This window comes from Bombyx mori, chromosome 25 (genome assembly GCF_030269925.1).
Source record: "Bombyx mori chromosome 25, ASM3026992v2".
Classification (NCBI taxonomy): Eukaryota; Metazoa; Arthropoda; class Insecta; order Lepidoptera; family Bombycidae; genus Bombyx; species Bombyx mori.
Genome location: NC_085131.1, coordinates 9116142 through 9129571, shown reverse-complemented (window position 1 = coordinate 9129571; position 13430 = coordinate 9116142). Strand labels below are relative to the sequence as shown.

General features: G+C 35.7%; 2 protein-coding genes across 3 annotated transcripts; one reads left to right on the top strand and one right to left on the bottom strand.

Moving 5' to 3' along the window:
- Positions 1-533: 533 nt before the first annotated feature.
- On the bottom strand, positions 534-6397 carry LOC101742619 (CXXC-type zinc finger protein 1). 2 transcript variants are annotated; one of them, XM_004921763.5, is made up of 10 exons: positions 6107-6397; positions 5915-6036; positions 4876-5039; positions 4492-4618; positions 3899-4003; positions 3455-3641; positions 3046-3243; positions 1955-2161; positions 1356-1603; positions 534-708 (listed from the first exon to the last, which is right to left on the bottom strand). In XM_004921763.5, exons 1-10 carry the CDS (start codon positions 6131-6133, stop codon positions 603-605), a joined length of 1491 nt encoding a protein of 496 aa, XP_004921820.1. In that variant the 5' UTR covers positions 6134-6397; the 3' UTR covers positions 534-602. The 2 variants fall into 2 exon arrangements, with proteins under 2 accessions (XP_004921820.1, XP_004921821.1); XM_004921764.5 differs by having other exon boundaries at positions 3455-3638; positions 6107-6382.
- A 1043-nt stretch (positions 6398-7440) lies between these two features.
- LOC101742869 (dynein axonemal assembly factor 10) lies at positions 7441-12176 on the top strand. Its single transcript, XM_004921765.5, has 6 exons — positions 7441-7826; positions 7909-8036; positions 8385-8602; positions 9365-9487; positions 10427-10539; positions 11461-12176. The coding sequence occupies exons 1-6, from the start codon at positions 7543-7545 to the stop codon at positions 11666-11668; spliced, it is 1074 nt and encodes a 357-aa protein (XP_004921822.1). The 5' UTR covers positions 7441-7542; the 3' UTR covers positions 11669-12176.
- Positions 12177-13430: the final 1254 nt, after the last annotated feature.

The window sequence follows — 13430 nt, the reverse complement described above, 5'->3', positions numbered from 1 at the left end:
ACACAAATTAAAGACCAAATAATAAACTAGTTCACTGACTAGTGTGTTTTAGGTGATATTGGAACTGTTCGATCAGTTTCTTTCTCTTTGAGAAGAGAAGAGTAGCAATACTAGCTAAATTAATAGCTACAGTAGATAGTAAAAACTAGTTGTACCCTACCAAAACCGCTTTATGCTGTCCACAATATTGCAAAAACTACAGACAAATACAGACCTGTATTACTCTAGTTGGAATAGCCCCTTAGGCTATCAACGATTACGTAAGGGAAAAATAGTTTGAAGATATTCTAATGGCCATCTTTTGGGGCTAAATATCTTGCACTTATAATTTTTTTTTTGCCCCAGATGAATGAGTCCACGTCCCAACTGGACATAAGTGGTTGCTGTTCATGAACCTGAGGCAAAGGTTCAATTTTATTGAATGACGCCCGACCATTGAATGCGAACTGGAGGGCTGCTTCATGGTATAGGCAGGCAGGCAGAACGGTGGTACCTATGAGGGTCACCATAATAATTATTAAAAACCAAAAACATTTAAGCAATGATTTTATTTACATCTTAATTTACAATTTCTATCAACTGCGTCCCTCGCCCGGAGACTGTCAGGATCCTTCTTTGTGTAGCCCGTTTTCGTTAACCTTATTTGTGATTCGCTCCATGACTTCGTGGTTGTAAGTAGAATGTAGCATTAGACCGAGTACGCCCGCTCTACAAAATGAAACAGTACTTTTTTTTTAAATCTGATACAGAACACAAGTCCAGCTCGGCGAATTACCTCACGGCCAAAAGCCTCATGACGTGAATGCTCAGTCAACAGCTTGAGTAAAGTAACATTTAGAATTTAAGATTAACACACACAAGACAAGTTAAACGCAAGACATGTTAAATGTACTTGATTTTCACTATAATAGGTAAAGGAGCCAATTTTTTTATAGCTTAGATAAATGTACCAGCTCACGGCCCACCAAAAGGTAAATGGGCCATAGACATTAACAACATAAATACCGCCACCAACCTTCAGACATGAATTCGAAATCTCAATTTTACAATACAATGGCTGCCCACTACTATAAGCAATACTGTAGAGGTTTTTAACGCTTGAATTTTTGCGCATTGAAGGGATGTTTATTCTTGAGCCGGATGGTATGTTCCAAAAACCTTCTCTGAAACTTTACTGTATTGCGCATAATCGTAGGAACTGTTTTACATAAAGAAACTACATTAGGTTCACATCTGGTGAGTGTATTAAAAAAAATAGCTGAGGAAAATGGACGACAAAGAAAACATTTTGACCTTAATTAAAAAAATAAAAATAAAAAATAGACAAAAGTGTTTCCGTAACATTGTTTCCATACCTTGAAGCCATAGCCAATCTAATACTACGCTCCTGTTCCACAAGTTCATCGAGTTTCAACCATTGCCGGACCCTCTCCATGTCTATCTCGGCTCGACGCAGCTTCTCCCACTGGTAGTGACGCAAGCACGACTTCTTGGGCGCCCGGCAGAACTCGCCCGACGGATCGAACACGTTGCGGACCAGCGGACACCCGCAGACATCGCTGTCGCTCACTTTGGAATCTTTAAAATGTTCTGGACACATCACCTGACGAATTTGTTTATTTTTAATACGCTTTTATTAGCTTCAGGCGTATGTGTGCTTTTGACGCCCTTCAAAACGTCAGATTAATTCGAAATTTGGCATATTTATTAAGGACCGATGACAATGCAATATTTAAAAAAAACTGGAAAAATTGAAATACAATAAAAAATGAAAAAAAAATTGTTTAAAAAACAAAAAAAAAACGTTTTTTATAGAAAATCCAACTAAAAAATAGAAAATTTTTTTAATAAATTTGAATTAAAAATAGGTAGTGTATGAAAAAAATATTACATTGTAAAAAAGCGTGGTACGCGTACTTTTTTTAGTCTTGGGTCATTAAACATCGACACTTACCCTCAATCTCTTACAATATGTTGCATTGATAGGATTGTAATAATCGCAGAACATGCTTTGTCCGTCTATGCGCGTCCTATGGCGACTGCCGAAAGACGCTTGCGCTTCGTATTTTATAAAACATTTCTCCATATGTTTGACGGCTGTCCTCGAGTGGATTTCGTGGCCGCACGTTATGCAGTACATTGAGGTTTCGTCGTCAGCGTCCTGTTGCGAAAATTATTTTATTAATAAAATTCTTGATAACAAAAATTAATTTTAATTACCAAAAAGTTACAATGAACATAAATTTCAATTTATTGTTTTTCATATTCAATACATTATCATAATTGAAAGGATAGTTAAAAGATTTAAAAGGCCAATGGTTTTTTTTTTAGGTGTTATAAATAGCAAAAGAATTTCAGACTTCACGATATTGTGGCATAGCAAACTTTACAAATTGCAACTTTTTTACTGCTACTGAATTTGAGATATTACGTCACTGTAGATTATATTAAAAAGTGATTAAAACAGAACACATGAGTCCCTTGCAGGTAAAGAAATATTCATACTTTTCAATGTTATTTCGGTCACACAAAGTTAATATTATTAGCCAATATTGTATTAGTTATTATTAAATGACAATATATTGAACATATTAGTATAAGTGAACAAATCCGTTTGAAAAGTATTGATGGAAGATTTAAAAAAAAAAACATATAAATGTATATACAAAATAAAGTATCAGGACGAAGACAATTTAAGTATTTATGTTTTAAAGTACACCTTCAAAATGAGGCTGTCAACGCAAAAGTGGCTTAACCCACAATTCATATTCATGCTTATGTATTGTGATTTATTTAAAACATAATAAATTTTGATGCAAAAGTTAGTTTCAATCCATAGATAACAGATGACTTTGTAAACATTATTTTATCACGTTTTTTTTTGGCTACGAAGTATTGTAAAGGTAAATTCGAACCTCATTATCTCCATACTAACTATGGTAAGCTTAGGCCACTTTTGTGCTGACGTCCTCAAATAACACTTTTTTTTCTTCTAAAATCCATTGAAAAGCCACTAAATTTCTATTTTAAATAACAATTTTGTACCTTATCATCCGTATGAAGAATTGTAGCGTTTTTAGCTTTGGCGAGCAGTGCGTCCAGATCTGTGTGCTGTTTGTCGAGACTCCGCAGCGCGGCCTGCGCTTTAGCGATCCCGCTGCGTACCACTTCTAGTGCCTTGCGGTTCTTCTGTTCGGCAACGCAGCTCGACAACGACCATTCTTGTATTCGTTGTGGGAGCACCTGAATTAGCATTATATTGAATCAATTGACACCAGGCATTCCTCATATAACTATGAAATATAGATTTGTCATTTAGGTGCTGTTCCAATACTAGCGACCGTCTTTAGCTATTAGGCAGTAATCAAACCAGCCAGGAATAGAAAGTTTTGAAAAAAAAAGGAAAAAATTCTCACATGTCTGCGAAATACAAATGAAAATAAAAAAAACAAACTTGGTATATCCGGGAAGTGGCGAGCCTTATCCCGCACTGTGAGGAGCAGTACTTCGAGGAGTACCGAGCGGGCAACGTGCACTGCGGTCCGTAGCACTGACGCGCATGCGCCGTCTGTAGATGCGCCAACGATTCTTCTGGCTCATACGGTTCACGTTCATGATGCTTCTTCTTTATTCTGCTACTGCTGTTGTCAATTTCATTTACAATTTCAAAATCCGTCAGTTAACTCCAATACTTTTATTTCTACTTATTGCTCATACATCAGTAGAAGCTCTGAGTAGTTCCATTGAAGTATGTCAGATGGCAAGAGTATTGTTTCAACAGAATATGACATAAGGTTGTTATATTATGTTTGTAGCTTAGTTACAGCAAAGCAGAGCCCTTTTAACAGTTATATGCGGAATCAATAATATTACATTTTTAAAATCTAGCAATGCTTACCTGGGTGGTTTAGAAGATTTTTTACTTTTAACACAAACTCTCAATTTGCACCTGAACTTTTTATTAGCACTTCCATATTTGAACATCTCCTCACATGCATCACAACTGCAATGAAAACCATTATAGTGATCATACATTTCTGTACGACAAAAGAACAATGGGAAAATGTTTGGAAACAATACTGTTATGAAATGAAACAAAAGATTGTATCTGTTTATTGTATATGTAAATTTTCTTGAATTAAATCTAAATATTTACTTTAAATGAACAATGTTTGGGTACAATTCAGTTAACTTAAAGTGTAACAAAAGAAATCCAAATTTTTGATCAATATTTATATCTTTTAATATCAATTTGTAAAAGTTAGAAATTTATATTGATTAAAGCACTTTTTCATGTAGAAAAATGAGTAATCACTATATATACACTATATATACATACTTTGCATTAATTCATTTCTTCAAAATTACTATTTAAAAAATTACAAAGTGAATGTCTGTCTATGATCTATTGATAGCAATAGCATCTTTTTGTAGTGCTGTTGGTAGATACTGCAGTAAAAATCCGATAAATGGGGCATGAGGTATACTCACTGGCCACAATCGTAATCTTGTAAGCAACCAGGGCAATCTCCACAACCATCTTTTATTATAGTTCTCTTGGAAGATTTATTTTCCGAATGATCCTTTTCTTTCCGCTGCTTTTTTCGATCATCTCGACCTACAAAAGAAACACGGTACAATAACAAAAACGTTTTATGTTAACTTTTATTTTTTAATGGCTTTCGGTTTCTAGTTTTATTCAACCAATATGTGAGTCACGGTTCAAATTGATTGAGAGATAAAAATCAATCATACTTCATACATCTATTTTAAGGTAATGCAATGCTAGGATTTAAATTTTATTATGCAGTCCTATCATACAATACTAATAAATGTAGCAGTATAGAAAAAACTAGACAAAAAAAATATTTATACCAGAATCAACCTCGTTTTCTCTTTTTTGTGGTCTGAACCTTGTCTTCAAAGTCGGATCTTCCTCTCTACATCGGTCACAGAAGTAATTCTTGATGTACTTTGATTCTCTCTCAGAAATGTTGATACAATCACCATGATACCATTCCTCGCATGCATCACATGCTCTGAAAAAAAAAAACTTTTTTACTGTATACCTAAAAGGTTTTAAATAATAGTTAAATATCAGCAGAATATATTTCAACTACTGAGTTACATCAATGTGGCCAATTGAACAACCACTGTCTCATTGTCACAGCATACAAGATTCAGTATGATTTTCAGTCATCAAATTTCCTTTATTTACCTTTTACTTACTTTTTGTAATACTGTAACTGTGATAAATTTTAAGACATATCTTAAATGAATTGGTGTTGTGTCATTCTTAGTTGTGAACTCAACATCAAATCTGTATATATTAATTAGAATACATTTAAAAAAATGTTTTGTTTCCAAATACAATTTCAACCAATTACAATAAAAAAGTTGAAATCATAAATGCCCAATCTTAGAAATCTTAGAATTTAACAAATCTAGAATATTCTAATGATAATTATCATCTAAATTGTGTACTGTCATAATGAAGTGTGATCCAAATAATGACCACATCCAATGTAATGATCAAATTTTTCATAAGTAAATATGATATTATAAACGTGAGCTTCGATTTGAAATAGTTTAAATTGTACTTATTTTGTATTTGTTATATTTATTATATGTGAATATAAAATTAGATTTGTCAGAATAAATATAAAATATTCAAAATATATAAGCCAATAGTGTAAGCTGTTCTATCACTTTTAACAATGTGTTTGATTTATGCTAATCAATGATGTTGATGTCTATCCATTTAATAATAAAAAGATACATGTCGAAATTCATTCAAATACACATCATCTTACCAACATCTTGCTAATGAAGTTGTATTAACGCAATGGTGAGTGTAGTGTTGTCTAATACACTGCAGCATTGTATAAAATCAAATATATTAGGAAAAACTTACATCATAAATCGCGAACTATCCGAAGATCGACAAATGCAGTACGCTTGTCCAGCTTGATTCAGCAATGTTGTAATTTTGGATTGGCGTTCAGGCAAGTCGAACTGCTTAGCAATGTCCGCTTTCTGGAGCAAAAAGATATTATTTACTAGATACATTTGATTTCTATAGGATTTACATTTCACTAACACTTACAGATTGTCTCGACTTTTTATCACCCATTGTATTCCCTTTATTTCAAAACCGATTCAATGACACTAACAACTGCTAGCACCCAAGGAAGTTTTTATTTTTTATTTAACAAATTTTATTCTTTTTTCAAATAAATAACTTCATTCATTCTTTAGACTCGTAATTTTTTTTTCAATTTTCTTTTCATTTCCTCATATTTTTAGAAAGTTATTGAAATATAAAGTTTGGCCACAATTTTCCAAGCTATAAAATTGTCGTTTGACACATGGGATAATCAAAGTTGAGAATTTGATTGAATGGTCTGTTCCAAAGACAAAAAGGGCCCATAATGCCAAGTCTATTGTAACAAAAAATCGAACTGAAGGACGGAAAGTGATTTAAAAAAGAAGAAAGATTTTTCAGAGGTTTTAATCAGGTTAAAATTTGAAATGATAATTCAAGTATTAACCTTTTAGTGTCTCTAAAACTTATGAAGGGTAGAAAGAAGTAAGGAGCACCATCTTGAGTAGGGGAGAAGCTGAAAAATGTTAGAAGATTACTGGTGGTAGTACGTCTTATGAGTCCGAACGGGTAGGTACCACCATCCTGCCTATTTTTGCCGTGAAATAGTAATGCGTTTCGGTTTGAAGGGTGGGGCAGCTGCTGTATTGTTCCTTACAACTCATGTCTCGAGGTGGGTGGCGGCATTTACGTTGTAGATCTACGGGCTGCCGTTACCACTTAACGCCAAGTGGACTGTGAGTTAGTCCCCCATCAAGGCTTTATAAAAAAGAATAACTAAATTAGCGCTAGTCTAGGAAATGGAAATGATAGGAACATGGGAGGCTTAAGCAGAGTGAAGTGTGCTGGGTTGAAAATTTAATATTTTTTGAGACTTGCGTAAAATATTATATGGACTTTTTGGCGGGAACGCAAGAAGTGAAATTGTGTGATTTGTTTTATTTTGTCTATTTAGTGTTTCTTCAGGTTTAAATGTGTAATAACGGTGGTTTATTAACAGTTTAATATATGTGAAAGTGGACAAATCTGGGAAAATGAAACAAAGCCGCTGGACGTAACTTCTCGGGATCCTCCAACAAGTCCGCTGAAAAAATCTCAGTAAATGAATGACCACCACCATTTTACTGATATTTCATCCCACATCATCTCATTTCAATTCATTTAATTTCATCCCAGTTGATTAATGTCTCAAATTACCTAATCATCTTCATTCACTCCATAATATTTATAATTTTTCATAAAAATAAGAATACTAATTAAAATAAGACATGACCTAAAAGTCTTAGTTACCAAGTCATAAAATCTTTTAAAAAAAGCAATATTATGTGGCCTATGATGCTGTTGCCTAGCAACCAAAAACCAATGCTGTCTGTCACGTTTGTTTTCGCTAAAGATTCGCATAAACCTTTGAATATTTCTTTTATATCTATTTTTAAGTCATGGAAGAATTGAATACCCCCCAAATAATTACCCATATTGAAAATAACTTAAACCATTCACTATTTGATTGCAAGTGGATACCATGTTCGGCTAAATTTATAGTACTTGGTTCTTTACCGAAAGGCTCGGGTACCATTGAAATATTTGAAATAAACGCCGGAGAAATTAAGAAAATAAAAGAAATTGAGAGGTCTAACTCGTTTAAATGTGGAACGTTTGGAGCAAGTAGCGACATTGAGAGACGATTTGCTACTGGAGACTTTAGAGGCACTTTGGAAGTATGGTTTGTAACAAAATCATAAAATCCATACTTTTTCCGGATAATCATAAAAATCGAATGTTAATAAATAATTTATTTTCTATAGGGACTTAGAAAAAGGTTCCCAAGTGTACATAACAAAAGAACATTCAGATATAATTAACTCAATAGATGGGATGGGAGGTAACACAACCAACTGTGGAGCTCCTGAAATTGTAACTGGCAGTAGAGATGGTAAGGTTTCATGCCAAGGATTATCCTGTTACATTAAAGGGTACTCGTGTGGTGATGAGTAGATTTTCTAAATCAATATTACAATACCTTCTAAGATTTGACTACCATTAGCCATGTTGACATACTGGGATAGTTTTTTTTTTATCCTCATCAGATTTTGATTTTGTCCAAAATATTTACAAATTTTATACACAAACCTTTCTCACACTTCTATTTATATCTTTGAAAATAGTATCAAAATTTGTTAAGTCATTTAGAATAAGTAATCAGAGAAACAGACATTGGGTTTAAAACTCTTTAGGAAAAATAAAAATGGTAGTGATAACATAATAATTACTGAAATTATAGGAACAGTAAAGGTTTGGGATCCAAGGCAAAGAGGTAAACCTGTTGCAAACATGCAACCAATGCAAGGTGAGACTAGAAGGGATTGCTGGGCTGTTGGCTTCGGAAACTCATTTAATGATTCTGAAAGGATTGTAGTTGCTGGTTATGACAATGGAGATCTTAAAATGTTTGATTTGAGAACAATGTCACTTAGGTGGGAATGTAATTTGAAGAATGGAGTAAGTATGTAATTTCAAGACTAAATTTAAGATTTTTATGTCACAACTCGCAATAGGCATATTATACAACATGCATGATAAAAAGTTGTTACTGAAACCTGTTAACATCAGTAAATACAGGGTCATTACTAGTTGTATAGTAGCAGTAGTTATTCACTTTAATCTTGTCCTAAGAAAGATGTGTTATATTTTTCAAAAAGTCACAGTAGTGGGGGAGGGAGTTCATTTTAATTTTAATGTGAGTAATTATTTAAGAAAACATCAACACAATTGAAGTAAATAAATTCAGTTAATCTCGAAATTTTTATCATTATCTCAACTGGTACTCTGATGAACAATGACTTGTTATTATCTGTGTGTGTTTTAATTCTTTGTAGTTTATGATATATCCTAAATTAGCTTGATAGGTTGTTTTGCAATAGAGATATATATTTATATAACTGGTGGTAGGACCTCATGTGAGTCCGCACAGGTAGGTACCACTACCCCGCCTATTTCTGACGTGAAGCAGTAATGCGTTTCGGCTTGAAGGGTGGGGCAGCCGTTGTAACTATACAGAGACCTTAGAACTTATATCTCAAGGTGGGTGGCGCATTTGCATTATAAATGTCTATGGGCTCCAGTAACCACTTAACACCAGGTGGCCTGTGAGCTCATCCACCCACGTAAGCAATAAAAAAAAAAATATATATATATATATATATTAAATTATATCTAAGTCAAAATTAATAGATAAATATTGAAGAATTTTTGTTTGTTTAGGTATGTTCCTTAGAATTCGATCGTAAAGATATTCCAATGAATAAATTAGTGGCAACCACACTTGAAGGGAAGTTTCATGTTTTTGATGTGAGGACTCAAAATCCAACTAAAGGATTTGCTCAGGTAACCTAATGTTTTACTGACCAGCAAGGAATGTCTTTGAGAAATAAATATGAAGATTGCATGCAATGCAGAGCATTGTTAAATTTGAATTTTCCTACCCCTGCCTTATCTATTTTTACCACCATTAAATCACATGTTCTGGTGTATACTATAGTACAGCTGTTGTTCCAATTTCTTTGAAAGTTTATCTACTCTATGTATTTGGCAGAATTCTTCACATTGCAGTGTCTGTTATCTCAGCAATAGATGGGCTGTATCTCTATTCATCAGAATCCATGGACCTTAATATATTAAAAGCACAATCTATAGTTACATCAGTTAATTTAAAAGTCGTCGTGGCCTAAAGGATAAGACGTCCGGTGCATTCGTATCGAGCGATGCACCGGTGTTCGAATCTCGCAGGCGGGTACCAATTTTTCTAATGAAATACGTACTCAACAAATGTTCACGATTGACTTCCACGGTGAAGGAATAACATCGTGCTATAAAAATCAAACCCGCAAAATTATAATTTGCGTAATTACTGGTGGTAGGACCTCTTGTGAGTCCGCACGGGTAGGTACCACCGCCCCGCCTATTTCTGCCGTGAAGCAGTAATGCGTTTCGGTTTGAAGGGTGGGGCAGCCGTTGTGACTAATACTGAGACCTTAGAACTATATCTCAAGGTGTGTGGCGCATTTACGTTGTAGATGTCTATGGGCTCCAGTAACCACTTAACACCAGGTGGGCTGTGAGCTCGTCCACACATCTAAGCAATAAAAAAAAAAAAAAAAAAAAAAAAAAAATAATTACCGTTCTTCCATAATATTCATGAAACAATGCTGCTCTTAATAAACTAAATTTATTAAACTAAAAGCCATACGTTTTGATTTTGAGTGATTAATTAATGTTATAGGTTAATTTTTAAAAATATATCTATCTCAATATATCTGTGTCCAGGTGGTGGATAATTCAACGAAGAGCGGTACGATATGGATTGCGCGACACATCCCTCAGAACCGTGACTTGTTTATGACGTGTGCTGGTAATGGGCAAGTCACATTGTGGAAATAGTAAGACTTTGATTTTGCCTTATGATCAGTTCAAAGTAGGACTTCCCGGTCATTGTTGCATCGGGCATCTACTACTGTAGGTTCATAGTTATAGTATAAAAATTATATCAGAAGCTTTCGTGTAGAAGTTTACTATAACTAAACATATATTCAATTGCATTGTACAAACACCGCGCAGAAGTATAGAAGATAAGCATTTTTTTATAGAAACTCAGGAAAAAGCAACACACGGTCATCTGTGTGCTTAGTGCGAGCTTTGTAACGTTCTCGATAGTGTAAAAGTTAACGCTACTTTGTATGGACTTGGAACGTCTGCCTACGTTTGCCGCTAGGGGCGCTGTTCCAACTAATTTAAGTTAACTTTTACGCTATCGAGAACGTTAAAAAACTCGCACTAAACACATTGGTCCCAAACATTCCTTGTTCTATGGCTACCAGATATACATACTTATTTAAATAGGTACTTCATAGATGTTAACCATCATTAAAGAGGAAACAAATCTGTTCATCATACAAATGTGTGTCCGACTCTGAGTCAATTAGCGATATATTAAATAAAGCGAAGAATAGATGGCCGGTAGTATGCCAGTAATTTCAACAAATCAGAGAGACGTATTCAACCAATAATTTCTCGCCGGATCTTCTCAGTCGCGTTTTCGATCCGGTGGTAGATTCTGCGAAGCACTGCTTTTGCTCATAGTGTTAGCAACGCCCCCAGGTTTGAGCCCCGTGAGCTCACCTACTTGTTAGGTTATGCTGACATAGCCTCCTAAGGTTATCAGCTTAGGTAGGAAAAAAAGAAAAGAGACGCATTATAACTGTTTAGCCGGCTTAGCGATATGTTTTGTAGCAAAGCAAGGTAGAGCTTCTACCTCTCTTTATTTTTGGCGTGGGTTACAATACACAATTCGTTTGTTACAGTGAATACCCGGTACAGAGGTTCCGGGTGGACACCGAGGGTGTAGCTATCGGAGTTCCGGGGAAGCTGAAACGTCTCCAACGCATGGTGGTGAGCTCGCAGCCGATCAACGCTCTGGAATGGAATAAAGACCACTTGGGCCTCGCCGTCGCCACCGCATACGATCAATGTATTCGAGTTCTGATCACCACTAAGTTGAATCTGCAGTGATTTGCTTTAGAAAGGCCGTTTTATTTGAACAAAGAAACGCGATTATTTTTGGCGTGTGGTCGGCAAACAGAGTCAGTAAACAGAGCTGGGCTGGCCAAGACCGGCCCCAGAACCCACACTGACTACAACACAGATGCCGTTAGCTTACAACACCCGAAGACAGTTCACGTTTCGATGGTTTTGGAATTCATTATTGTTTTTGCATTATGGGGTGAACGAACGGTTCGCCTATTGTTACGGGAGCCCATACACATGGCACCTTGAGACATGAGGTCGATGTCTCAGAAGCTTTGTATTACTACTGTCTCACTCTTCTAACTGGAACAGATATCTGTTCATGTTGTGGATGTAAGTAATTTAGTGTGGAACTCTTGATCTGATCAGACAATGTATTTAATATGTGCTGTGAGTATATTAAGTTGCTTAAGTTGTAATTTCATATGTTAATAGTAAATAATGATACTTTAGTTTTATTGTTTCTTTTTACGTTATTAAATTTTTTTAGTTATTACGTTTTTTACTGATGATAGGACCTCTTGTGAGCCCGCAGTGGTAGGTATGCCTATTTCTACTGTAAAGCAGTAATGCGTCTCGGTTTGAAGGGTGGGGTAGCCGTTGTGGCATACTGAGACCTTAGAACTCATCTAAAGGTGGGTGGCGGCATTTACGTTGTAGATGTCTATGGGCTCCGGTAACTACTTAACACCAGATGGGCCGTGAGCTCGTCCACCCATCTAAGCAATAAAAAATAAAATTATTGCGCATTAGGTATTCACTTGTGGCTTGTTATCGCATTTGAGATTGAGCACGAATAAAATTTTCAAGATCAATGTGAGGCTGGAAGAGTTTAAGACTGGCATCCCGTTAAAACATGAATTTCCTTTGTTGTTGTCTGCATCTGTGCAAATATTAATGGTTCTCCTTCGAATCGTCTTCATAACTGAAATATTCTCGAAAGTTAATTCAGAGCACAGCCCTCTATGGGTGACTTGTGCTTGAAGACTGGCGTAGGTTGGCCCTCAAAAGTTGGACAAACGACTTGTTGAAGGTCGTGCAAATCTTCTGGTTACGGGCGACACAGGACAAGTCATTGTGGCGGAGGACCTTGGCCCATGTTCAGCACTCATGTCCTTTTTTTTCCTACCTATGCTGATAGCCTTGAGAGGCTATTTCAGCTTCGCCTTGACGTGTAGGTGAGCTCACGGGTCATAAACTGGGAATATTGCTAACACTTGCCCTAGCAAGTGCAGTGCTTCGCAGAATCTACCACCGGATCGGAAACTCGACCCACTGAGAAGATCCGGCGAGAAACTCAGTGGGCTGTGTCTATGGGTTCGGCGCGGACGGTGACCGGGCACTGATGTGATGATGTCTATAGGCCGATGGGATTGAGATGGTCTTGATTTTTTACAAAAGTACCGCACTTTTTTACAAAAGAGATCAGGTCTAATAACGTGCGGGTAACGGTATATTGCGGTAGTAATTGTCACAAAAAATGTAGAGCAACAAATCCCACGCATTATGCATATTTCCTTCACGTTCATATCTGTTCTCATATTTGAAGATCCGACAATAATAACAAGAGTCAGTGCCGATAATTGAAGAAAAATATAAGAAAATAATCATCACGTCTCCGTCTCAGCGGTTTCTTCTTGCGCTACCTTTCTCTTTCGGTACGCGGGTGCGCGAAATATGCAAATTAAAATGTATTACATATTTTCAAACATTGTTAGGAAAACCGCGTGCATAAACAACAACATTA